This window comes from Oncorhynchus gorbuscha, unplaced genomic scaffold (genome assembly GCF_021184085.1).
Source record: "Oncorhynchus gorbuscha isolate QuinsamMale2020 ecotype Even-year unplaced genomic scaffold, OgorEven_v1.0 Un_scaffold_8:::fragment_8:::debris, whole genome shotgun sequence".
NCBI classification, from domain to species: Eukaryota; Metazoa; Chordata; class Actinopteri; order Salmoniformes; family Salmonidae; genus Oncorhynchus; species Oncorhynchus gorbuscha.
In genome coordinates, this window is record NW_025745590.1 from 40,490 (window position 1) to 68,272 (window position 27,783).

General features: G+C 46.7%; 1 protein-coding gene and 1 long non-coding RNA gene across 3 annotated transcripts; one reads left to right on the plus strand and one right to left on the minus strand.

Moving 5' to 3' along the window:
• Positions 1-805: 805 nt before the first annotated feature.
• LOC124019348 (CAD protein-like) lies at positions 806-24,134 on the minus strand. 2 transcript variants are annotated; one of them, XM_046334668.1, is made up of 44 exons: positions 23,695-24,134; positions 22,739-22,878; positions 22,476-22,605; positions 22,201-22,343; positions 21,829-21,970; positions 21,431-21,602; positions 20,688-20,873; positions 20,080-20,189; positions 19,857-19,999; positions 19,619-19,750; positions 19,178-19,411; positions 18,777-18,998; positions 16,848-17,036; positions 16,095-16,219; positions 15,856-15,989; positions 15,583-15,695; positions 15,239-15,489; positions 14,707-14,953; positions 14,506-14,604; positions 14,057-14,281; positions 12,453-12,635; positions 12,049-12,267; positions 11,707-11,874; positions 11,432-11,614; positions 11,237-11,341; positions 10,863-11,108; positions 10,662-10,743; positions 10,320-10,486; positions 10,001-10,165; positions 9,780-9,911; positions 9,220-9,421; positions 8,013-8,203; positions 7,612-7,848; positions 7,343-7,481; positions 7,191-7,232; positions 6,559-6,615; positions 5,940-6,115; positions 5,594-5,668; positions 2,612-2,824; positions 2,311-2,436; positions 1,888-2,043; positions 1,643-1,744; positions 1,466-1,560; positions 806-1,348 (listed from the first exon to the last, which is right to left on the minus strand). In XM_046334668.1, exons 1-44 carry the CDS (start codon positions 23,774-23,776, stop codon positions 1,249-1,251), a joined length of 6,780 nt encoding a protein of 2,259 aa, XP_046190624.1. In that variant the 5' UTR covers positions 23,777-24,134; the 3' UTR covers positions 806-1,248. The 2 variants fall into 2 exon arrangements, with proteins under 2 accessions (XP_046190624.1, XP_046190625.1); XM_046334669.1 differs by lacking the exons at positions 6,559-6,615; positions 7,191-7,232.
• Positions 23,466-27,616, plus strand: LOC124019350. The gene is made up of 2 exons (XR_006835762.1): positions 23,466-23,531; positions 26,737-27,616. It is a non-coding gene; the product is annotated as an uncharacterized LOC124019350 (long non-coding RNA).
• The last annotated feature ends 167 nt before the right edge of the window (positions 27,617-27,783 follow it).

The window sequence follows — 27,783 nt, forward strand, 5'->3', positions numbered from 1 at the left end:
GACACCTTGTGTTGTAGGTGTCCTGGTGGGGGTTGAGTTGGAGGTTGTTTTACCTGACACCACGCCATCAGTGCCTACGTCCTCCCTGTAGGTGTCTTGTCGTTGTTGGTAATCAAGGCCTACTACTGTCGTGTCACCAGCAAACTTGATGAAGGAGTTGGAACTGTGTGAGGCCACGCAGTAGTGGGAATACAGGAGGGGACTGATGACGCACCCTTGTGGGGTCCCACACATTGAGAATCAGTGTCAGGGTGGTAATGTTGCCTACCTTCACCACCTGGGGGCGGCCCGTCAGAAAGTCCAGGTTCCAATTGCATAGACTTCAGTCCCAGGGCCATGAGCTTAGAAGGCGCTATAGTATTGAGGGCTGAGCTGTAGTCAATGAACAGCATCCTCACATAAGCATTTCTTTTGTCCAAGTGGGTGAGGGCAGTGTGCAGTGCAATGGCAATTGCGTCGTCTGTGTATCTGTCAGGGCGGTAGGCAAAACGTTCTTACATCCTTCGTGGAGATAGTAATTAAGTAGCCCTCATTATCCTCGGGGGGCTCGGCAGCTCAGTCGTTGTGCTTGAAGTATGACAAAAAGGTGTTTAGCTCATCCGGTCGGGCGGCGTTGATGTGTGCTAATGTGGCTGGCTTTCTTTTTGTAATCCGTGATTGCTCCTCTACTTTGCCCCTGTACTTGTGTTTCGCCATCTTGATCGATATGTTCAGGTTTAGCAACAGACTAATGAATACACCGCTGGGTAGAACCATTTACATGATAGCAGCTTAATTTCCTGTAGTTAATCAAATAAACCCCATCTACAAAACCATTCACATTTTATTATTTATAAAACACCTAAAAAGAGTCCAACAAATCGGCTTTAACAATTATTTCTCGCTTAAAAAGGATGTTCTGCAATGGTTCCACCTTTGATGAGGAGCATGTACCCCCCCCCCCACCATACAATCAACACCACAGACGACTCCAGTCGGTGATACAAAAATAAAGTATTCTATGAACTACATAAAGATATTTGTAACATGTAACAGTAATTGTTGTTAAGTGATAATACTAATTAATTCCGGGAGAAATACCAGGGTTGAAGAGGAGTACACACTAAACATGTGACTGTATAGACTGTTGGAGTGGTTTCATCATTGTGATCACCAGTAGTGTCCCCTCACTCTTACCGAGACCTTAATACATTTGGTCCATTTTGGTCTCGCAATACCAACAGTGGGGTGTGTCCAACTATCTACTGATCATCTGCCCAGCACAGTGGCCAAAAGCGCCATGCGGATGTACATGCCGTTCTCAGCCTGCCGGAAGTAGGCAGCACGAGGATCAGTGTCCACCTCCGCACTGCAAGAGAGAAAGTCAACATGAAACCAAATCATCCCGCATAAGACTGCGAACATTAGTGAATCAAAGGGAGTATAATGAAGAGAGATCCGCTGTAATCTAGGGGAACATCCGTACCTGATCTCATTGACTCTCGGTAGAGGATGCATCACCACCATCTTCTTCTTCGCTCCAGTCATGATGTGTGGGCTGAGGATGAACTGACCGAAGCACTGGAGGAAAAAAAAAAGGGATTTTTAGCACTGATCAAACACTAAGGCCTCACAGGTTAGTGAAACCCCATCCCATCCTTACCGCTTTGTACTCTTCCTCTGAGGAAAACCTCTCCTTCTGAATCCTGGTCATGTAGAGGACGTCAGTGTCAGGCAGGGCCTCCTCGATGCTCTCAAACTCTTCCTGCACCCACAAGGACATACAGTAGTCTAGCGCTTTATGTAGTGCATTCGATATGTGAAGGACACCTACATACCAGCAGCAGTGCCATTGAAATTTAGATACAGCCATCAGCTTTACCACTAAAAAACATGTGATCCACCCACCTGCTTGATGCCTTTGGAGGCCACAAAGTCAATGATCTCGGAGGGCATGTGGAGATTCTTTGGGGCGACGTAGCGCAGAGTGATCCTGTACTGGGTGAGCAGCCTGGCCAGGGAATGAACTGTGCGGCCATGCTTCAGGTCCCCTACCATGGTGATCTACAGACAGACATCGAGAGACAATAGTCAGGACACCTGGATGAAGCCTGGAGGGCCATTGGGCATTGGCTATGTTAACTTAAAAAGGCAGGCTGCCATCACAACATACACAGTCAGGTTCCAGATCTTACAGTTTTCGGTTTGCATTACCGTAAAAATAAATAAAATACTGCGCTGTTTACACTTCTAAATTGGTATTAGCACGAGTACTGCTGCGAAGATATGACCACCATCCCTGAAGGGGAGATGGGTGTGTTGAGGTCTCACCGTCATGCCGTTGACCGTACCCAGCTCCTCTCTGATGGTGAACACATCTAGCAGGGCCTGCGTGGGGTGCTCCCCGACCCCGTCCCCAGCGTTGATCACCGGCTTCCGGCAGTGCCTCGCTGCAGACTACAGGTGGAAATAAAGAAGTCGGATACAGCCGAACAAGTACAACAAGGTTTGCGGTCGGTGTTTATGTGGTAGCACCTCTTTTTCAAAGTGTTCTCTCAGAATATCTTGCCTTAATGAATATGACAAGTTTTCAAGTGAAGTTGTAACGCGGCGTATGGACACCGCTGCTCACCTCCACGGCCCCTGGCGTGGGGTGTCGCAGCACCAGGACGTCAGCGTAGCAGCTCATGGTCTGGACCGAGTCCGCCAGAGACTCGCCCTTCTGCGACGAGGAGGTGGCCTCACAGAAATGGACCACAGAGCCACCCAGACGCTGCATTGCCGCCGCAAACGAACTACTGGTGCGTGTGCTGACCTCGTAGAACATGGAAGCCATCACCTTACCCTGAGAGAGTAACACACAGGGGTCTAAGACAAAGAATACAGACTGGCGTACAACAGATCCATCTTTGAGCACAGCATTCAGGCATTTCAAGGCACACAGCATTACATGCAAAGTGTTGGTCTCATGTTTCATGAGCTGAAACAAAAAAAGCCCAGAAATTTCTACACACACACACACACAGGCTTATTTCTCTCAAAGGTCACACACAGATTTGTTTACATCCCTGTTAGTTAGAAATTCTCCTTTTCCAAGATAATCCATCCACCTGACAGGTATGGCATATCGAGAAGCTGAATAAACAGCATGATCATAACACGGGTGCACCTTGTGCTGGGGACAATAAAAGGCCACTTTAAAATGTGCAGTTTTGTCATGTCTCAAGTTGAGGGAGCATGCAATTGCCATGATGAATGCAGGAACTTCCACCAGAGCTGTTGCCAGAGAAGTTAAATGTAAATTTCTCTACTATAATCCATCTCCAACTTCATTTTAGAGAATTTGGCAGTACGTCCAACCGGCCTCAACCGCAGACCATGTGTAATCACGCCAGCCTCAGACCTCCAAATCCAGCTTCTTCACCTGCGGGATCGTCTGAGGGGGGTGGGGGTTGCTGAGGACATTTTCTGTCTGTAATAAAGCCCTTTAGTGGGGAAAAACTCATTCTGATTGGCTGGCTCCCCAGTGGGTGGGCCGATGCCCTCCCAGGCCCACCCATGTCTGCACCCCTGTCCAGCCATGTGAAATCCATAGATTAGGGCCTAATTCATTTATTTCAAAGGCCTAATGAACAGATTTAAATTGAATGATTTCCTTATATGAACTGTAACTCAGTCAAATCTGAACATGTTGCACGTTGTTATATATATATAAATAAACTCATCAAAAAAAGAAACATCCTCTCACTGTCAACTGCATTTATTTTCAGCAAAATGTGTATGAACGTAACATTCAACAACGGAGACATAAACTGAACAAGTTCCACAGACATGTGACAAACAGAAATAGAGTAATGTGTCCCTGAACAAAGGGGGGGAAATCAACATCAAAAGTAACAGTCAGTATCTGGTGTGGCCACCAGCTGCATTTAGTACTGCAGTGCATCTCCTCCTCATGGACTGCACCTGATTTGCCAGTTCTTGCTGTTAGATGTTACCCCACTCCTCCACCAAGGCATCTGCAAGTTCCCGGACATATCTGGGGGGAATGGCCAAAGCCCTCACCCTCCAATCCAACAGGTCCTGACCAGCTCAATGGGATTGAGATCCGGGCTCTTCGCTGGCCATGGCAGAACACTGACATTCCTGTCTTGCAGAAAATCACGCAGAGAACAAGCAGTATTGCTGGTGGCATTATCATGCTGGAGGGTCATGTCAGGATGAGCCTGCAGGAAGGGTACCACATGAGGAAGGAGGATGTCTTCCCTGTAAGGCACAGCGTTGAGATTGTCTGCAATGACAACAAGCTCAGTCCGATGATGCTGTGACACACCGCTCCAGACCATGACGGACCCTCCACCTCCAAATCGATCCCGCTCCAGAGTACAGGCCTCGTGTAACGCTCATTCCTTCGATGTTAAATACGAATCCGACCATCACCCCTGGTGAGACAAAACTGCGACTCGTCAGTGAAGAGCACTTTTTGTCAGTCCTGTTTGGTCCAGCGACGGTGGATTTGTGCCCATAGGCGACGTTGTTGCCAGTGATGCCTTACAAAAGGCCTACAAGCCCTCAGTCCAGCCTCTCTCAGCCTACTGCGGACAGTCTCAGCACTGATGGAGGGATTGTGCATTCCTTGTGTAACTCGGGCAGCTGTTGTTGCCATCCTGTACCTGTGATGTTCGGATGTACTGATCCTGTGCAGTGTGTTACACGTGGTCTGCCACTGCAGGGACAATCAACTGTCCGTCCTGTCTCCCTGTAGCGCTGTCTTAGGCGTCTCACAGTACAGACATTGCAATTTATTGCCCTGGCCACATCTGCAGTCCTCATGCCCCCTTGCAGCATGCCTAAGGCACATTCACGCAGATGAGCAGGGACCCTGGGCATCTTTATTTTGGTGTTTCCCAGAGTCAGTAGAAAGGCCTCTTTAGTGTCCTAAATATTCATAACTGTGACCTTAATTGCCTACCGTCTGTAAGCTGTTAATGTGTTAATGACCGTACCACAGGTGCATGTTCATTAATTGTTTATGGCTCATTGAACAAGCATGGGAAACGGTGTTAAAACCCTTTACAATGAAGATCTGTGAAGTCATTTGGATTTTTACGAATTATCTTTGAAAGACAGGGTCCTGAAAAAGGGCAATTTTATATATATATATATATTTCTAGAATATATTTTTACAACTCAGATTTACTAACAGTGGCACACCTTGAGACATTCAGAAAACTCGTTTTATGAAGTCTTTAGGCATAGATGCACACAGGTGGCAGGTGTTGCTTGTATTCCATTTAGAATCAGGTGATGTCATCAACTCCTATGTGAGTAATCATTTCTGGTAGTTGTTTTGTTGATATTTTATACAACACACCTGCTCCTGTACGTTTAAGCTGAAGGACTATGGCTCATGAAGAACTATGCTGCCTCCGGAAGTCCTGTAGATTACTCAAACCCTGGGTGACTCAACACTGGGCTTATTGGAACGGCCTGACCGGCTACTCTGAAATTAGCTTCTCTCCTGCAATTTATACTGTGACAAATCACAGAAATACTCACACGGTTGTTCTTTAGATTAATCAGAGTTTTAAACAAAATAGGAAAGAATTCTTACCTTCAGGATGTCCAGGCTTCGCTCTTTCTGAACCATCAGGCGAAGAGTATGGGCCACGTTAAACATGTGAGAGATCTGAAATAAAGAGTTAGAATTTTTAAATATAAATATAATATATATATATATATATAAAAGTTATTTAGTAAATAATGTCCCTGGCTATTATGCGTTGAGCAGCTTTTCCCAACCCTAGTCCTCCAGTACCCCCCAACAGTACTTTTGTTGTAGCCCATAACAAACCCCTCCTTCAACTCATTGGGTGCTTGATGATTAGTTGAATCAGGTTACAGTAAAAATGTGTTCTGTGGGGAGTACTTGAGGACCACGGTTGGAAAACACTGAGTACCTGTTCCTTGCTGAACTGCCTGACAGAGAGGACGTGTTGTCCCACTAGGGGGTGGAGCACTGGGGAGGTCTGGAGGTGGGCCAGGGGCTGCCCTGCCGCTGCCTCAGCCCGAGGGGACAAAATCCTGGCCAGGGGAGGGGGATGGCTGTAACCGTCTCCAGCTGCAGGGGTCATCTCTGGGGACAGAGGGACACCAAACGCTTCAAATACCACAGGAAAAATCCAACACGTGTGAATATTAATTCTTTTAGCAAAGTCTCTTAAAAGGATTGCAGTCTTTTCTATTTCCTGAGGATGAAACATGACAAACACCCGAAAATCATTGATTATTACACCATATTTCAACGCGTTTTCTTTCAAAGCGATCCAAGCATTAGGAAAGCAGTCGGCTCAGAGCAAAGAGACATGGGTAGTGCAGCAACTAATGAGAAGGAACGGAATTGCAACCTTTTTCTAGCATCTCTACAACCAAGTATTCCATGACATACAGCTATTCAAAGCAGCTACCAGTATAACTCCATTAAAATGGTCTGCCAGAATATTACGCCAAACAGCCTTAACGGTAGCAGAGCTAGGAAATGTATTATGCGTAACAGCTGAGCTACGTCAAGCTTCAAACCTTCTCTGAAACCTTCTTCAAATGCTCTTCTTAATGCTCTCGCCCTTGAATCTTCAGCTGCTTAGAATTTCATGACAAAAATGTTAGAACACAAGTGTTAGAGAGATGATACAAAACTGTGGTATTTAGCCAATACCACAGCAATTAGCCAGTGTACTGACATATTCAAAGATATCGTTAGTGGGTTATAAATACGTTTCAGATTGATACGGCACTGAGCGTCATTTCATCAAAGACAGTTCATCGTAATAAATGTGAGAATCAAACAACATTGATAGGGGCTGTGATCATACAGTCTCATTAATGGGTGAAGAACATAGCAAATGGCCAACCAAAACAAAAAGGCTTTTCATTCCTTCATTCCCTTCAACAATACACTTGTATCCATCGATAAAGCACAGTCCCAGGTCTTCTGCAGCAGAGTGAACTATAGGTGGAGCCCCTGATTTAGACAATTAATTTAATCAGCAAATGTACTCAGCCAATCAATCTGTCATGATGACCATGCAGCCTATAGTAGAGACAGTGGAATCACTCGTCATACGATCTTCGCTTTCTCAAACGCTTCATGTACGGTGCGCTTAAAAATCACATGATCAGTGGGTTCAGAGATGTAGATTAAAAAAGTTTACCAATGACATCCAAGTGCCATTTTGTGTGCATCGTCCTAAAACCTGTAAATGGACAGTGAATATAGCATTTATTGAAACGGACATTCACACAGCACTTTGCCACCGCAAGCAAGAACTCAGTTAGGCAAGAGAAAACATTGCGGCTGTAGTACCTGGGGGCATGCCTGGGTCGGAGGACCTGTGAACGCGAGGCGGGAGCATGTAGCGGCCGTCCCCGGCGGGACGGCGAGGACTCTGGGCGCATGTACGGATGCCCTCACATGGAGGGGTCAGCCGGGGGTGCTCTGGGGTCTGCCACACACAAAAGACACACAACAGCCTTAGTGCCACAGACAATGCTTGCTAGTATGCTACATAAGCACATATTACTGTATCCGCACACTAACATGACTGGGCGGAGCTGAAAGGGGTAGGACTGTACCTTTGGGACTTCTTTCACTGGCTCAGGGGGCTGGAGGAGGGGGATGGGTGCAGGCCAAGTCTTCACATCCTCCCCATAGCCAGGAGGGACCAGCACCTGTCCGTCGATGTAGGCCACCTCTCCTCTGAGCACCACTCTGCGGACCTTGCCTTTCACCTTCATGCCTTCAAAGGGTGTCCACTTGGACTTGGTGAACTGCATGTGTGCGGGGATGACCCACTCCTGCTCCAGGTCCACCTGGTGGGAGAGAGCAGGTCTACAATGTTCTTGAAAAGCCAAAACATTGATAATCTTTTCAATCCCTCTTTGTATTTCAATGTGGAAACCCAAAGATCTAAATCCTTGCCGTGTTGCCCATTTGACATGGTTAAAAACGCTCGGTGGTGTGTGCCTGTAGCTACCTCTACATAGGTGTTGTCCTGGGCGGGAAGGGAGAAAATTTTGCGGGGGTTGTCGTACAGGCGCTTGATGATATCGTCGATGGTGAGGCGCCCATCGCTGACGGCGGTGAGGAGAAGGGGCAGCATGGTCTCAAGGCCGGGGTAACCTGGTGGGGGCTTCTCTGAGTTCTTCTCCTCCACTGAATGGGGGGCTGTTAGCCAAAACACACAGAAATATCAGAACTTTTGTATGGCAACACTCATCTTGTAATTGTGTGATAAAAAAACAAGTAGACAAGTAGGGGTTAACGGAGCCCTCACCATTAGGGCTTCATGATATGGACAAAAAATATATATATATATATATTTTTTTTACTTGCGTTATAGATCAAAAACATCAGGAATCATAGAAATTATATGGTTGTAATAAAGTAGGAACTTGGAATAAAGTGCTGTTTGGCAAGACAGCACATTTTTTTTAAAGCCAGGTAGGAGTGTTGGTCAGTGTTTCCCAGGGGACCCAAATTACAGTTGAATAAATGTTACATTGACAAACATTTTAGAATATGCTTCTTCTATTCCTCTGATTCAGAACTTGCAGCCTGTATTAGCAGCCTGTATTAGGGCTAAAGTTTGCTAGACAGATTTGCCCGAGCACAGCACATTTTAGCTAGCTTATTAGCATTTAGTATTAGCAGCTAACAAAAACCTTTTTGGCACCGCAGGAGGCAGGTAGCCCCTTAATTGGGGAGGACGGGCTCAGTAATAGCTGGAACGGAATAGAACACAAACACATGGTTTCCATGTGTTTGATACCATTCCAGACATTATTATGAGCCGTCCTCCCCTCAGCAGCCTCCTGTGGTCGGTACATGAGCAGCTTGCCCAGACTAACTAGTGTTTTGCAGAGAGATAAATAGCTACACAAACTAATAGTATAATACCCCAAAAACATGTGGATTTATATAAAGAGGCAAAGTGAAAAGCAGCATTAATTTTTTTTTAAATAAATCTTTTGACTGCATGAATTGGCTTAGCTAGAGCAGCCTGCAGACTGAATCTAATAGTAGGCACCAACTCCACCAAGGTTCGTTGAACAAAGCCTCGAAAAATGCTGCCTGCTTGAGTAATAGGGGCCGAGGCTTGGTGTTTGTAGATAGAGGGCGCAGGGCGGAAGATATGACAAACGGAGTAAACTATAATGGATTTATGGTGTAGTCCTACTCACCGTGGTCAGTGGCGAAGCAGTCAATGATGTCCAGGTGTTCCCAGAGGGCCTCCATATCCTCCCGGGTGCCCAGCATAGGGCGGACCTGTGCCCGGCCGTCCCCAATGCCCACCACATTCTCCTCACACAGGAAGAGGTGGTGGGGCGCTACCTCACACGTCACCTGGATGCCCTTCTGCTTGGCTGCGCGGATGATCAGGATCTGGGGGAAGAGAAGGGTGGAATAGATGCCAATTCATTACATACTAGTAGAACAGAAAACATGGTTCTTTCTTTATCTTATGTGTGTTCTGATGTGTTGGTCTTAAAATCAATCACTTCAAATGGCACAAAGCTCATTTGTTAGATCATCTTTTCCCTCTAGCTACAGGTGTGTGTTCTTGCAGTTCATCTTAAATGAAAGCAATCAGTGAGAACTCCTTCCAACAAAAAAAAAAAACCTACGAGGTTTCTGCGTGCCTCGATTGACACCTCATTCTCCCTGGAGACAAATGAACGGGCAACACCTCAAGGCAAAGCAGTGCTATATCTGTATGTGATGTTCCAGGCGGCCATCTTACCTCCTCCTTCTTGGCCACATGGCAGATATGAACAGCTCTCTGGTACAGCTGGGCCACCATCAAGACGGCTGCCACAGTCTGCTTCTCTGCGTGTGCCACGATTGGCAGGTGCTTGGGCCACTTCTCAAAGTGCTAGTTCACGCAAAGAGAAAGAGCAACTGGTCAGCTCAAACAGATCAATGTGAACGACCTATCAACGACCTCGTTCAGTTGATACCTACCTCCATCCACATTGAGACGTTGTCCATCTTCAGAGTGGAGTAGGTGTCGTTCAGATACATCTTCAGCCCGGCGGCAGAGTTAGCGATGGAGGGCAAGATGGTGGAGTTGTCTGAAGCCGCTCCGACGTAAAGGGCATAGTCACACCGACACCCTGCCTTGGCAAGCTGAGACGACAGAGACAAAACAGAGGAACAGCTCACGAGTAAACCTTCAGGTACTGATTTGACCCATTTTATAAAAAGGCATAATTTAATGTTTTGGAACAGACTAATTTAAAATATCCAGTGGTAAATGTCTTAATGACAATCTTCTCATTACCTTCTGGATCATGGCGAAGGAGCTGGGGTCGATTATGGCAGGTGCCGTGTTGGGCATGGCACACACCATGGTGACGCCCCCTGCCAGGGCAGCCGCTGTGCCCGAGGAGAAGTCCTCCTTGTGGGTGGCACCCGGCTCCCGCAGGTGGACGTGCACATCAATCAGACCTGGCACCGGGGACAGGGGGAGGGGAGTCGATGAGTACTGTTCAGAAACACTGCAGTTCCACAGGTTGACTGAAGGAGCTATCATGTATTGTCCAAATACAGGAAGAAAACCAGGTGCTTATATTTGAAATGAACAGACTTGACTTTTTAGCACAGCCCAAGCCTTACTGCTTACCAGGCAGGCGAATCAATTTCTGTGACGTCATACAGTCCACGTGAGTCTTGACGGGCGGGAAGCCGCCAACCAGACGCAGCGCCTACAATTACAGCAGCACATGCTTCAATCAGGACAGTCAACAATCTATGTAGAATCAACACAGCTACGTCAAACATCAGCAGTGGCTAACATCCCATCACAGCCCCCTAACTAACCTACCTGGACAAACAGCTTGGTGCACTTGATGTCAATGATGAGGGGCACCGAGTAGTCAATGGCCATGCGGCGGGTGCGGTAACCCTTGGTGACGAAGGAGGAGAGGCGTCGACCTCCAGAGTTCCTCATGGAGAGGTTGATGACCATGTCAAAGTGGTGGTCCTCCAGGTATTCCAAAATGTTCCTCTGCTTGTCCTTGTTGGGGCAGTCACTCTCCTCCTCCCCAAATGGCCAGTCCACCGCCATCACCTGAAAGAGACCGAACATAACAAGTCGGTCAAATTCAGGAAGCAAATTGAAAAATGACGTTGTGAATTGAAAATCGCTCAATCTGGGATCCTGTTGAGAAGAGCCCACTCATCCTAGATGTAATGTACCTTGACTCCATGCTCAGTGTAGAAGTCAGCAGTCCCCAGACTGGCATACAGGTCATAGCCCAGACTCTCCAGCGCCTGAACAGTAGGCAGCAGCTCACTCTTGTTCTGCAAAGATACAATGAATATTTACGCACTGCTGGCCTCTCGAAATGAATTTCCATGAAAACGTTTAGCTCTTTGTATTATAGTCAGTACCTTGTAACTGCCAATGGAGAGCAGAATGTTCTTCTTGGGAATCTTGAAGCCTGTGCTGAGCATGGCCTTCAGATAGGCCTCGTATCTGTTCTCTCCAAAGCAAGCCACCTCCCCAGTACTGGTCATCTCTACCCCCAGCACCACATCAGCTCCGGCCAGACGAGAGAACGAGAACTGGGGGACCTAAGAGACAACATATCCAAGTTGGTGTATGATCGGTGAAACAATAATTCAACTGGATTATTTTACAGTTGTGGACTCCTCAGTTGGGTTACCTTGACGCCCACGATGCCCACTCCTTTCATCAGGCCCACGGGCTCCATCTTCTCTCCCATGATGACGCGCGTTGCCAGGGCGACCAGATCCACTCCCAGAGTCTTTGAGACGAACGGGAAGGAGCGGGAGACACGGACGTTGCACTCGATCACCTTCAGCTGGTCATCCTGTCCAGAAAACACATTTGTTTGCAATTAAAGGCAACCGGACAGCCATTGTAAATCCCACAGGGAACAGAAACACACTTGTATGGTTGTGGGTGACATTCTGTTTGGCATGCTATTGGTTGTCAACCGCTGATTTTAAACTCCAAAAAACAAAAAATGTCTTTTAGACTTTACCTTAGCGATGAGCTGCAGGTTAAAGGGCCCCGTGACCTGCAGTTCCTGTCCGATGGCGTGGACGATCATCTTGATACGCTCCATGGTCTTCTGGTTGATGTCCTGGGGGGGCGTGACCAGGGTGGCGTCCCCAGAGTGCACCCCGGCGTTCTCCACATGCTCTGACACGGCGATGGCCATCACCACGCCGTCGCACGCCACCGCGTCCACGTCTATCTCCTGGAGCAAAGAGAGATGCCAGTCAGGTCCAGACTATAGTTGACTAAAGGAGCTATCATATATATTTTTTTTTAAGGGGATTGTTCACTTTTCTTTGCAAATTGTCATTTAAAGGCATAATTCACTTTATCTTCAAAGCAGTAAGGCATTTCAATCTAAGTAGTAAAGAATTTCCCAAGTCGTACCTTGGCCTCCTGGATGAACTTTGAGATGACCACGGGGTATTCCTTGGACACGGCCACAGCGCTGCTCAGGTACTTCTCCAGGTCGCTGTCTGTGTACGCCACGTTCATGGCCGCTCCACTCAGCACGTAGGAGGGACGCACCAGGCAGGGGTAGCCCGCAGTCTCACAGAACTTCATGGCTGACTGGGGGGAGAGGAGGATACAATATAACATACTTTGCCTTCAGAAAGCATTCACACCCCTGGACTTTTTCCACATTTTGTTGTGTTACAGCCCAAATTTAAAATGGATTAAATGTAGCTTGTGTGTCACTGGCCTACACATATGTTGCATGGACTCGCTCTGCATGCAATAAGTGTTTAACATGATTTTTAAATGACTACCTCATCTCTGTACCCCACACATACAATTATCTGTAAGGTCCCCCAGTCGAGCAGTGAATTTCAAACAAAGACAGATTCAACCACAAAGACCAGGGATGTTTTCCAATGTCTCGCAGAGGGCATCTATTGGCAGAAAAAAAACAGACTCTGAATATCCCTTTGAGCACGGTTAAGTTATTACACTTTGGATGGTGTATCAATACACCCAGTCACTATAAAGATAGTTGCCGGAGAGGAAGGAAACCGCTCAGGGATTTCAAATTGAGACCAACAGTTACACAGGTTAATGGCTGTGATAGTTTTCTTCTAACGATGGATCAACAGCACTGTAGTTCCTCCACAATACTAACCTAAATGGCAGAGTGAAAAGAAGCAAGCATGTACAGATTTGTTTTTATATTCCAAAACATGTATCCTGCTTACATTAAGGGACTGAAGTAAAACTGCAAAAAAAGTGGCAAGAAAAAAACCTCCGTTCTGAAACCGAAACATTATGTTTGGGGCTAATCCAACAACACATTACGGAGTACCACTCTTCATATTTTCAAGCATGATGGTGGCTGCATCATGTTATGGGTATGCTTGTCATCAGCAATGACTAGGGAGTTTTGTAGGATAAAATATAATATATGTTTTTACTAAATATACAATAAAGCCAAGCACAGGCAAAATCCTAGAAGAAAATATGGTCCCGCCTGCTTTCCAACAGACACTGGGAGACCAATTCAACTTTCAGGAGGAAAATAGTCTAAAACACAAGACCAAATATACACTGGACTTGCTTACCAAGACGACATTGAACGTTCCTGAGTGGCCTAGTTACGGTTTTGACTTAAAAATCGGCTTAAGTCTATGGCAGGACTTGAAAATGGCTGTCCAGCAATGACCAACAACCACCTTGACAGAGCTAATAATGTCCAAATATTGTACAATCCAGGTATGCAAAGCTTTTAAAAACACACAGCTGTAACCGCTGCCAAATGTGATTCTAACATGTATTGACTCAGGGGTGTGAATACTTATGTAAATGAGATATTTCTGAATTTAATTTTCAATACATTTGCAAAAATTTATAAAAACATTTGTACTTTTCTGTTATGGGATAGTGTGTGCCACAATTTCTATCCAACTTGAGATAGACTCATCTGCAACCAAGACCTATAACCTCTTCATTACCGGTTTGAAATTCAAAATGGATTAGAAGCCCTGTTCTGTGCTGACCTCGATCTCAGTGAGTTCCTTCCACAGGGGCTGGCTGATGCCGATGGTGTCCAGCATGCGGGAGAACTTGAACCTGTTCTCAGCAGAGTCGATGAACTCCGGGGAGGTGCCCAATATACGACACTGCTGCCTGTGGAGGGACATGGCGATGTTGTTGGGCAGCTGGCCCCCCATGGACAGAATCACTCCCTCTGGGTTCTCCATCTCATAGATGTCCATCACAACCTGGAGGAGGGGAGGAGATAATGGAGCTTTATGGTCATGGCAACATGCCATGCATGAAACAGGGTTTGATGGCGAGGTGTTGAGGCCCTTTGCTCAGGAGATAAAAGCATTAGATCAAGTAAGTTCGGACCTTTGAATGTTGATTATTGTACGATGAAAAATGACAAAATAAAATGTTTGAAAGATAGTGAGTTGGGACCATGCCATCAGTCGAGCATTCTTACCTCAAAGGAGATCTCATCGAAGTAGAGACGGTCACACATGTCGTAGTCTGTGCTGACAGTCTCTGGGTTATAGTTCACCATGATGGTTTTATAGCCCATCTAAACAGCATCAAAACACAGCAAATCATGACAATATCAGCTTTTGTTCAACATTCTTCTAATAAATGAGAGCTATTCTGCACAAAGCAGAAATCGACTTACCTTCCTGAGTTCCATAATGCAGCCCACAGCGCACCAGTCAAACTCCACACTGCTGCCGATGCGGTAAACCCCAGAGCCAATTACTATGACATGGGGATCTCCAAAGCCCAGGTCGTTTTCCGTACCGTTATAGGTCAGGTACAGGTAGTTGGTGTGGGCGGGCCACTCTGCCGCCACAGTGTCAATCTGCTTTACCACAGGCAGGATGCTCCAATCTCTACGCATCTTCCTCACCGCCAGCTCCGTACTGGAGAGAGACATAGGTTTAAAGGTCAGAGTTCAGACAAGTTCATTTTAAAAACAGACATTTCAAACCAAGTATCCCCCCCCCCCCTCTCACTGCTCTGAGGAATTGAACCCAGACACAGAAAACATAACCCAGACAGAATGTGTTCCATTCAGACTCGTCATCGTATCAATGAAGAATCTCTCATTTATTTTGTATGTTTTTCATGTACCCGCCTCAACTTTTAATGATGTTTTGAAACGCGAACAACGGGCTACCATTCTCAGGAGTATCACAGTACTGTACCTCTGCACAGCCAGGGCGATCTGTTTGTCGGAGAAGCCCAGCTGCTTGGCTTTCCTCATCACCTCCAGAGGCATGGCGCTCTCGTCCTGGTTGTACGACTCCAGCACCTTCTCATGGTCCGTGATGTTCTTCATTTTGTGAAGGAACCAGCGGTCAATCTTGGTCAGGTCGTAAAGGCGGTCCACTGTATAGCCCGCCCTGAGAGCAGCCGCCAGAACAAAGATACGTTTGTCTGTCGGGGTCTGCAGCTCCTGTAAGACCGCAGGACAGAGGCATGTCAGAACAGTTCACATAAAATGCAGCCAAGAAGAATAAGACAGGTAAAAAAAGGTGAGTGAGCTTACCTCGTCAGACACAGGTTTGATGGTGTGGTCAAAGCCCACACAGTTCTCATCCACCATCCGTAGAGCCTTCTGGAAGGCTTCCTCAAAGCTGCGGCCGATGGCCATCACCTCTCCTACAAAAGGTCACAGACAAAAACTGTGTTAACCAACTCCTTTGTGTGAACTTGCAATGCAATCCCTACAGATCATCTGCCCCTACAGATAGCAGGCAGATAAGGCACTCTGCTGCTCCCAAATTAGATCATTAATTTAAAAAAGTGCTTGTCCTCTTACCAACGCTCTTCATGGAGCTACCTATCTTGGTGCTGACGCGCAGGAACTTGCTGAGATCCCAGCGAGGGACCTTCACCACACAGTAGTCCAGACTGGGCTCAAAGTTAGCTGTGGTCTGGTTGGTCACAGAGTTCCTGTACAATAACAAACATTACCTGTTAAAACCATGGTATTAGTAGATCAATGCCAAAATGCAATTCTTAACCTGACATCAGGCCACAAAACGTGAATAAACTCACTTGAGGATAGGTAGCGGGATGCCCAATCCCAGCTTGGCAGCCACGTAGGCCAGGGGATATCCTGTAGCTTTACTGGCCAGAGCTGAGCTCCGAGACAGACGGGCATTCACCTCAATGATGTAGTACTGCAGCACAAAAACACTGATTTAGATTGCTATACAGTAGAAACATTTTAAAATATCAGAACACGTTCAGCGTTTCGATTTTCAGAAGAAAAAAAAAAATTCAGCCATGACAAAGTTAGGATGGGGGGGGGGGCAGTGGGCGTAGGCAAAGGTGTGGTTTTAGAGGCCCTCCTCTTGGCTGCAGAGACAAAATGTTGGTGTTTTAAATCTAATTTCCTGGAATTCTAAACATTGTCACGTGGAAAAAAATTAAATTTTACTGCTTTAAAGCAAGTTCCTGCAATTCTAGACATTTTGCTATGCTTATGCTGTGTTCGTATGCTATCGGAGTGACTCAATTATAACAAAAATCAAATGGGGGGGCCCATGCCATGATATTTTAGATTCTCCCTGACTGTCCATCTTTTATTTAGGCGATCAAAGATGATCTTGTTTAAAAAATATATAGCTCCATCACCTTTTCTACATACTTTATATCTGGTTTTAGTCGTTTAAGTTCACATTGACAACATTTAACCATCCCGAAATATACATTGTCTTTGCAGAGGACACAATTTATGGGAAACACTGATGTTAACGGAGGGTTAACACTAGTATAAACGATCACAATGTCAGTATGGACCATTACCTGCTCAGACTCAGGGTTGAGGGCGTACTGGATATTACACTCTCCAATGATGCCTAGGTGTCTGATGACCTTGATGGCAGTGTTCCTCAACATGTTGTACTCATAGTCGTTGAGCGTCTGACTGGGCGCCACCACGATGGACTCCCCAGTGTGGATACCCAGAGGGTCAATGTTCTCCATGTTACATACCTACAGGATAGAAAACACTCAACACTTGAACTTGCTTGATAAAGGAAGATTCACGTTTAAACAAATAAGGACGTATAAACTCTAAAGATTAGCCATAATAGTAAAATTGAAAATAAAAACGTATAGTAACAAATATACAGGTAACTGCCAAAATAACAGAAACACTTGAGTGAATTAGGGACACAAAGTATATTAAAATTTGGTGCAATTAAGATCCCATCATGCTAAGGTTCATGTATAAAAATGCTGGGCAGGCCATTATTTTGGCTACGCCCCGATAGGATGACATTGCCCCCATCCACAGGGAACGAGTGGTTACTGAATGGTTTGTTGAGCATGAAAACAATGTAAACCATATGCCATGGCTGTTTCAGTCACTATATCTCAACCCAATTGAACACTTACAGGAGATTCTGGATTGGCGCCTGAGACAGCGTTTTCCACATCCATCAACAAAACACGGGACCATGGAATTTCTTGTGGGAGAATGGTGTCGCATCCCTCCAATAGAGTTCCAGAATCTATGCAAAGGCCTATTGAAGCCATTCTGGCTATTAAGACACTTGATGTTGGTGTTTCCTTTATTTTGGCAGTTACCTGTACATAGTACTTACATATCGTCTGAGATCCCCAAGGATTGGAAAGCTGCCGCAGTCATCCCCCTCTTCAAAGGGGGAGACACACCCTGGACCCAAACTGTTACAGACCTATATCCATCCTGCCCTGCCTATCTAAGGTCTTTGAAAGCCAAGTAAACAAACAGGTCGCTGACCATCTCGAATCCCACCGTACCTTCTCCGCTGTGCAATCTGGTTTCCGAGCCGGTCACGGGTGCACCTCAGCCACGCTCAAGGTACTAAACGATATCATAACCGCCATCGATAAAAGACAGTACTGTGCAGCAGTCTTCATCGACCTTGCCAAGGCTTTCGACTCTGTCAATCACCATATTCTTATCGGCAGACTCAGTAGCCTCGGTTATACCACCCACCACTGCGACTTGTATTCTCTAGTCGGCTGGCCCTCGCTACATATTCGTCGCGAGACCCACTGGCTCCAGGTCATCTACAAGTCCATGCTATTTAAAGCTCCGCCTTATCTCAGTTCACTGGTCACGATGGCAACACCCATTCGTAGCACGCGCTCCAGCAGGTGCATCTCACTGATCATCCCTAAAGCCAACACCTCATTTGGCCGCCTTTCGTTCCAGTTCTCTGCCGCCTGTGACTGGAACGAATTGCAAAAATCGCTGAAGTTGGAGACTTATCTCCCTCACCAACTTCAAACATCTGCTATCTGAGCAGCTAACCGATCACTGCAGCTGTACATAGTCTATTGGTAAATAGCCCACCCATTTTCACCTACCTCATCCCCATACTGTTTTTATTTATTTACTTTTCTGCTCTTTTGCACACCAATATCTCTACCTGTACATGACCATCTGATCATTTATCACTCCAGTGTTAATCTGCAAAATTGTAATTATTCGCCTACCTTCTCATGCCTTTTGCACACAATGTATATAGACTCCCCTTTTTGTTCTACTGTGTTATTGACTTGTTAATTGTTTACTCCATGTGTAACTCTGCTTTGTCTGTTCTCACTGCTATGCTTTATCTTGGCCAGGTCGCAGTTGCAAATGAGAACTTGTTCTCAACTAGCCTACCTGATTAAATAAAGGTGAAATAAAAATAAAATAAATAGTAACAAATATATGCATAGTGATGTCCCTTTACTTACTGTGATACAGTTGTCATAGGCGTCTCTGACCACCTCATACTCAATCTCTTTCCAGCCCTTCAGGGACTTGTCCACTAGGACCTGGGAAGTGTGGGCGAAGGCAGATGTCACCAGAGAGGTCAACTCCTCCCGGTTATTGGCAAAGCCAGAGCCCAATCCGCCCAGGGCAAAGGCCGAGCGCACCAGGACAGGGTAGCCAATACGCTCTGCAGCCGCCACCGCCTAGGACACACAGAAAAGACCAGAACACATCAAAATACACATCAAAAAGCAAAAGCCCACAACAGTCAAACAGATTAACAGGCTGATTCCAATCAACGTATAAGTGACAATCAGTATGGGTCAATGTGTGTGTGAGAAGGAGAGTGTGCATGAAATTTGTCCCAAGCCCTTCTCCTTACCTGCTCCACAGACACAGCGGCCTCGCTGGGCGCCACGTGTTCATTGATCTCCTCCATCTTCTCCACAAAGATCTTCCTGTCCTCAGTCATCTCGATGGAAGCCACCGGCGTCCCCAGCACACGCACTGCATACTTCTTCAGCACTCCCCTCTTGGTCAGCTGCACCCCGCAGTTAAGAGCAGTCTGCCCCCCGAAGGTCAGGAGGACCCCGTCTGGACGCTCATTCTTTATCACCTGGACAGGTGAAATAGGGCAGAGGGTCAGTTCTCACTCATTGAATGAATATCAACCGTAGGTCAACCATGCTCCTTTACTGATCTTCTATCAGTTCTGAGTACCTGAGAGATGTAATAAACATGGTTTGCCTGTTGAGCACTGATCAGAAATCAGTGACTGGAGGATGGCGCATGTAGCAGTGGCCATTCCATTAGCCTTCCTTACCTGAGTGACATACTCCGGGGTGAGAGGCAGGAAGTAAACCTTGTCAGCCAGACCCTTGGAGGTTTGCACCGTGGCGATGTTGGGGTTGATGAGCACAGTCTGAATGTTCTCCTCCTTCAATGCTTTTATGGCCTGGGGGAGGTTTGGACATAGTGTCTGATTAGTTCAAATACTCTGAAATGATATTGCTCCTAACACCTGCTGTTGGATCGTCACTGGGATTGGTAATGTGTCTCACCTGAGAGCCAGAGTAGTCAAACTCCCCAGCCTGTCCGATGGAGAGGCCTCCAGAACCCAGGATTAGGACTTTGCGTGGCCGAACAAATTCCTCCGGATTGGTAGATCCAGGATAGGTCAGGTGCTCTGTCAGTCTCTGCTTCACTAGAGGAAGGGAGAGGTGTTACTATACCCTACAGGTGGAATACATATGTAAGAACAGTTGAGATGAACGCATGTCTAACCTGGTTTGCCACTCTTGCCCTCCTTGTGGTCTCTGACTGTGTCCAGAAACACATCAAAAAGACTGACCAGGTCAGTGGGGCCTGCCATGTGCTCTGGGTGAAACTGGACACTGGAATGACATGGGTAAAACAATATCTGATTTTCAACTTCCTGTATCTTGGAGGGTTATTTTGTTGTCTGCCATCTTTTCCAATTAGAGGCCTAGTGCAGTCAATTCTGTTTTCCTGTGTTTTGTATAACAGCTGATGAAAACACTGTAAAAGTGTGAAAACATTTGATCAGTGTTATTTCCTGATAGTTGCTGGTTGAAAATATAATATACACAGGGCCTTGTAATCAAGAGGTTTGCATTGGCAGGAGTTTCGGCTTACCACAGTGACATCACCATGCGTTAAACCTCTCTGCCAGATAGTTTTCCCCTCTCAGACAGTCCTAGCAAAATTCTTGCTTGAGAAAGTTTGTCTCAAAAGCTATTTTTGCACATTTTAATAAAACATTTAACGTGTTACCCAGAAATGTTTTGATGTTAAAAAAAACAGCTGCATTGGGCCTTTAAACAAGTTGAAAGGCTGGAAGCAGCGAATGAGTTCCCATTGGTAGATGGCACCTGAATATGTGTTTGGTGTTGTGCACGATGCCCTCACTGGTCTGGTCATTGGCGTTGGTGAAGAGCACGTCCCAGCCCTGTGGCAGGGTCAGGGGATCCACAGCAAAGCCATGGTTCTGAGATGTGATGAAACAGCGATCTGTGCCCTTGTGGATACAGGGCTGATTATGGCCACGGTTCCCATACCTGAAACAGACAAGTGTTTTTAGTCAAATTCTTTCTTCAATGGTTGAGCTCTATTCCAGATGCAGATTCATAGTGCTCCTGCAGAATCCCTACTTGACACATGCACAGTGCAAAGGTCTTGCTTTAAATCCTCTAAACTGTTCTGCTTTCCACTGACTGACTGCATGGCATTCCAGAGGGACAAAAGGAAGCTGGCATCTCATCTGGCCTTGAGACTAACGGAACGCTAACAACATAACAATCCCAGGAGTCTTACCAAAACAAACCAGGCCTTTCCAGCAACTCAGCAATGCACTAGGCATTGTCCAAACTGCTACGCTAAGCAGGAATGCTCATTTCACACCAGAACGCTCCCAGATAAATAAAGAGGGGCCTGGGGAGAACTGACATCTGAGGGAGGGGGCCAAACAATAGCAAAAACAGTCAGAACCACTGGCTTTGTTCTCTTTGAAACCAAACAAAGACAGTAAGCAGAACTTAAGACCTGAGGAGGTCTTGAGGAGAAAGAGAAAGTGACAAGTCAGGACAACCCTGTAGTGCCCTGTCCCTGTACTAACTTCATCTTGTAGGTTTTTGCTCCGATGGCGAGGGAGAGAAGCTGGTTGCCCAGGCAGATACCAAACACAGGCTTGGGGTTGTCCACACACACCACCTTCCTCACGTTGTCTATGGTCTCCGTACAGAACTGGGGGTCCCCAGGGCCGTTGCTGATGAACAGCCCATCAAAATCTGAAAAGGACCACAACTTTGTCAGCATAGCCAAAATAAATGTTTTAATAGAAACTATTTCACATACAATAGAACTTCATGGCATCATGGATGGAGCTAACTTTGCAGGTCAGATGCTCCAAGGTAAAGATTAAGGCAGGGGAGAGATAAGAGGGCAAAACAAGGGAACAGGAAGAAATCTCTGAATTGTATATGAAACCCAGTGCAGTAACCAGCTGTGACTAACCTGTGCTGTCCAGTGGGTGATCCCAGGGCACCACAGTGACACAGGCCCCTCTCTGACACAGACAACGGATCTGGTTGTACTTAATGCCACAGTCTACAGCTGTGATCCTGACAGCACCACTGGGGTTGAACACCCGGGGCTCCTGCTCAACACAGACAGAAAAGGTACTTACATCCTGAGAAGGATTAGGCATCTGCCTAAACACTGTGGTGAGAGAAAACATTTGGCGTTTCACCGACTTGCAATGTGTTAAGCTACAGATTCAGTGTTATGTAATCCACACAAAACAACTGGCATTTGATTGAGGAAGTTTCAGGATCGTAACACTAAAAAGGCATGACAGGGTCAAGCTTAAACATAGCAACACCGTACCTTCATGGACACCTCCTTGACAAGGTTCCTCTGGTCAGGGTTGTCAAATGGAACGTTGGCCTCGGGCGTTCCGTCCACAACCAGCTTCCCCAGCATTGTACCCTTCTCACGGATCTTCTTGGTCAGACGACGGGTGTCAACTCCTACAGTGTCACAGCAAGAGCATTAACTGCAACCTCTAGTGTAGAGGCTCTACTGTAGACAGCACATATCAAAACACAGATTCAGACAACATCTGATACAGTACCATCATTTAGAATGATAACTCTACTGACCCTCTAGGCCGGGGATGCCCTGCTCTTTGAGCCACTGGTCCAGAGACATGGCTGAGCTCCAGTGGCTGGGGTTCTGGGAGACCTCTCCGACGATGAGGGCTGCAGCGTGGATCTTAGAAGACTCAAACCACTAAGGGGAAAAATAATAGAACATTCCATTCAAACAGGTGCTTGGGGTCAACGAGGGCAATATACCTTTCTCCACCCACTATTTCTGTTGGGACGCTTCTGTGAAACGCTGACTCCATGCCAACTCCACCCACCTTGCTGAGTCCAAAGTCGCTCTCCTCATCCTGGGGTATACCATAGTTGCCCTGCAGAGGGTAGGTGAGGGTGAGGATCTGACACATGTAGGACGGGTCAGTCAGGGCCTCTGGGTAGCCAACCATGCCTGTCTGGAACACTGGAAAAAAATTATCAGGTCAACTTGTCAGTTTTCATAGCAAAGTGCAAATTAGTGAGAAGTGATTCAATTCAGATTTGGCACATTTTGAAAAAGGTGATGCAACTTGAACTATGGAAATGTGCATTGTGCTCCATTTATTAGTACATGTGGATTGAAAGAACTAGACCTTACAATCTAAGTTAATGCCAGCTACATCTCCATTACAATGTATGGGACACGGTTCAGCGGTGAGCTCCTGAGTGGCGCAGCGATCTAAGGCACTGCAACTCAGTGCAAGAGACTACAGTCCCTGGCTCGAATCCAGGCTGTATCACATCCGGCCGTATTGGGAGTCCCATAGGGCCCGGGGTATTGCCATTATTGAATTTGCTAACTGACTTGCCTAGTTAAATATGGGTTAAAAAATACAAAATAAATCAACAGCAAGGACAATATAGGAGAAACATGTTCATAAATTGTTCAAAGTGACTGAAATTGAGTTCTGATTAGGTGGAGAATTAGGTTATAGTTAGGAACAGGGTGAGCTAAAATGCTTAGCCGAAATAAGGATAAATGAGGGGGTCAGAGGTTATGGGTCATACTACTACAGGGCACGCGCAACTTTGGGGGTTACATGCAGACCACTAGGCGCACACCGGCAAGAGTTTTGGGTAAATAGAGCGACGTTTAGCCATACAATTTGACTTTGTGGGTAACATATAGGTAGTTAACGTTACCCATGAGAATAGCTGTATAACTTATAACATAACTACATTAGACAGATGTTGCAATGCGATGGGCTAACTAGCTTTCTCCTCATAAAATACGACTTACCAACTTCACCAGACACTGACGCATTTGCCCCGAAAAGGCGGCCCTTGAACGTGGTCCCATCTTCTAAAATCAGGGTTGCCATTTTTTTTTAAATAAAATAGTCAATACTGTAATTGTACAGAATCAACAGTCTTCGATTCGATTATGGGAAGCAATATCAGCTTTTTGTCGGATCGATGCTTCAGTTCCGCAATGCTTGCCCACGTGAAACACACGCTGGCCAGATGCTAATGAGGATGCACGAGCAAAAATCTTGCTTGAAAATGGCTAAGTTAAAAGAAATACAAATTATTGTGTTGGTTTATTTGCAAACTAAATAAAGCGTCAAAAACGACATGAAGGAATGTTGTATGCCGAAAACTGAGCGCTAGGTCCGCATGCCGCACTAACAGTGTGGAACTTTTCAGCGACCTCACCGTGTTTACATAGAACCCCACAGTGAAAACGTCATAATACCCATAAACCCTAGCGGTCAAACACGGAAATGGTTCCAATCGTTATTTCATCATTCATTTTTTATTTATATATTAATTTATTTTTATTTTATTGTTACAGTACTAACAATATTACACATCAGTGCATTTTTAATTGTATTCACATCATTCATTTTTCCCATAGGGGATTTTAGAACCACGGAGAGAAAGAGAAGACACCTGTATAAGATCCAGGAAAAGGTAGAAGTAGCGATGTCGTCAGGTGCACTGAGAAGGGAAGAGACAAAAGTGTAGTAAGATGGCTGATTATTATTATTAAGTATTTCTTAGGGAAACAGGATAATTGGGTAGGATTAGACCTTCACTGTCTTTGGTCCACACTTCAGTCCGGTTGGTAGTGGTAATGCAGCTTAAAGTTGGCCGCCAACCCCCATATAGAATTCACTGAATAAAATAAGATTTTAAGACCAATTCAAACAAGGGGATTGTTCAAACGTTGCTGCCTACAGTGCAGCAGTGGAGGCTGCTGGGGGGAGGACGGCTCATAATAATGGCTGGAACGGAGCAAATGGAATGGCATCAAACACATGGAAACCATGTAATTTATGTATTTGATACCATGCCACCCATTCCGCTCCAGCCATTAGCACAAGATCGAACTCTTGTTTGGTGCCACCTTAATTGGGGAGAATAGGTTATTTCTCTACTGACCTGGTGGGCATTGGAATGGGCTATAGATGTCTGGTCGAAAGGAGAGGAGGAACTAGATTCTTATATGTCAGAATCCGGGATCCACTAGAGCAGAGGGACAGTCACGTGATGTTTCATCCCCTGGATCAGGAGTGAGTATTCCAGATTCAGCTCTTCGTGCTCGACTCTTTTTGGTGTCCTTCACTCTGGCTGACTGTCCCTCATGCACTGTGGATTCCGGCGCTGCAGAGAACTTTATGGATCAGACCCTTGCCTCCTCCCTCAACAGTACCATCTACCTGCTCTCCTCTCCTTTTACGGTTCAAGGTCTCGATTGTCGGCCATTAAGATCTGGGACCATCACACACATCACTCAACCACTCACCCTCACCATGGAGTACAATCACCAGGAGAGCATCTCCTTCTTCAAGTGCACCAGTTCACAAAATCTTCCTCGGCCTCCCTTGGATCCAACTCCATAAACCTACAATCTCATGGTCGAGGATGAAAATCACAGACTGGTCATCTGAATGCCCGGAAGACCTGCTTCCCTGTCCCCTGTGGAGCCACATCGGTTGAGAGTCCTATAGAACTGCTGTTCCGTATGTGCTCAAACTAAGTCCCCCCGGAATGCTCCAGCAGGGAAGCTCCTGCCGCTTGGTCACATCATTGACCTTGGTCACATCTATCACTGACTTGGTAACCGATCTTCCCACCTCTCGATGGTTACACCACCATTCTTGTGGTAGTGGATAGATTTTCAAAGTCATGTAGATTAATCCCTCTTCCTGGTCTCCCCACTGCTCTCCAGGTTGCTGAGGCACTCTTCCAGCAGGTTTTCTGGAATTATGGCCTTCCCGAGGACATCATCTCCGACCGTGGCCCCCAATTCACTTCACGAGTTTGGAGGGCCTTCTTGGAGAAGCTCGGGGTTACGGTCAGCCTCACTTCCAGGTATTAGCCTCTGTCCAACAGGCAAATGGAGAGGATGAACCAGGAGATGGGGAGGTTCCTGAGGAGTCACTGTCAGGACCGGCAGGGTCAGTGGGCACGATTCCTTCCCTGGGCAGAGTACGCCCAGAACTCCCTACGTCTCTCCTCCACTGGGTTGACCCCTTCCAGTGTGTTTTGGGTTACCAGCCGGCCCTGGCCCCGTGGAAACCGGGCCAGACCTCAGCCCCTGCGGTAGATGAGTGGTTCCTTCCATCGTCAGAAGGAACAGGCATACAGCCACTGCAGTGAAGACCCCTGTGTTCCATCCTGGGGACCGCTTCTGGCTCTCTACCAGGAACATCCCACCCCGCCTGCCCTGTAAGAAGCTGAGCCCAGCCTCCCGGGTGGCGCAGTGGTTAAGGGTGCTGTACTGCAGCGCCAGCTGTGCCATCAGAGTCCCTGGGTTCGCGCCCAGGCTCTGTCGTAACCGGCCGCGACAGGGGGGTCCGGTCCGTGGGGCGACGCACAATTGGCCTAGCGTTGTCCGGGTTAGGGAGGGCTTGGTTAGTAGGGATGTCCTTGTCTCATCGTGCACCAGCGACTCCTGTGGCGGGCCGGGCGCAGTGCGCGCAAGCCAAGGTTGCCAGGTGCACGGTGTACCCTCCGACACATTGGTGCGGCTGGCTTCCGGGTTGGATGCGATCTGTGTTAAAAAGAAGTACAGCTGGTTGGGTTGTGTATCGGAGAACGCATGACTTTCACCCTTCGTCTCTCCCGAGCCCGTACGGGAGTTGTAGCGATGAGACAAGATAGTAGCTACTACAACAATTGGATACCACGAAATTGGGGAGAAAAAGGGGTAAAAGCTGAGCCCCCGGTTTGTGGGGCCGTTCAATGTTCTCCGGAGGGTCAATGAGGTGACGTACAGGTTACAACTACCCAATCACTATCGTATCTCACCCTCTTTTCATGTCTCCCTTCTCAGGCCAGTGGTTCTTGGTGCCCTCACTGATACTGTCCCCCAACGACACACCTCCACCCCCCTGGACATTGAGGGAGGTCCGGCGTACTCTGTCAGATCCTTATTGAACTCTGAACGTCGTGGGGGGTCGGCTCCAGTATCTGGTGAAACTGGGAGGGATATGGCCCAGAGGAGCGGTGTTGGGTTCCGGTGGAGGACATTCTGGAACCCAACCTCATCTGTGATTTCCACCTTCACCGCCGGGACTGACCCACTCCTCGTCCTCGGGGTTGTCCCTTTGGTCGGCGTCGTCAGAGGGGGGGGTACTGTCATATCCTTTCCTGCTCCTCCCCTCCGGCGTACGACGTCACCAGAATACTCACCACCGGTCCTGGGATTCATCATTACGCACACATGGCACTCATCATTACGTGCATGAATCCCAGGACCGGTGGTGAGTATTCTGGCGACGTCGTACGCCGGAGGGGAGGAGCAGGAAAGGATATGACAGAAGGGAGACATGAAAAGAGGGTGAGATACGATAGTGTTTGGGTAGTTGTAACCTGTACGTCACCTCATTGAAGGTTGCAAGTTCAAACCCCTGACAAGGTACAAATCTGTCGTTCTGCCCCTGGACAGGCAGTTAACCCACTGTTCCTAGGCCATCATTGAGAATAAGAATTTGTTCTTAACTGACTTGCCTAGTTAAATAAAGGTTAAACATTTTTTTTTAAATCATTATGATTCACACCTGGACTTCATTACCTTCATAATGTCCTCCCCTTTATATGTCTCTTATGTTTTCTCAGCAGTTGGTATTATCCTTGTGTACCGGCATTTAGCCACATGCATTTGTCTCACTCCTGGTTTTGTTGTTTTATTAAATGTTTCACCTGGACCTGCTTCCCAACTCACAGCTCCGTTATTACACTTTATGTCTGCCAAATATATGAAGGAGGTGAAATGTGTTTAAGTTCATGGTGTCAGAATGCACTGCTGTATTAACATGTTCAGAACTAACTTGACACATTCTTTTGCAGATTCAAAGCCAGATGAACTCATAATCATTCA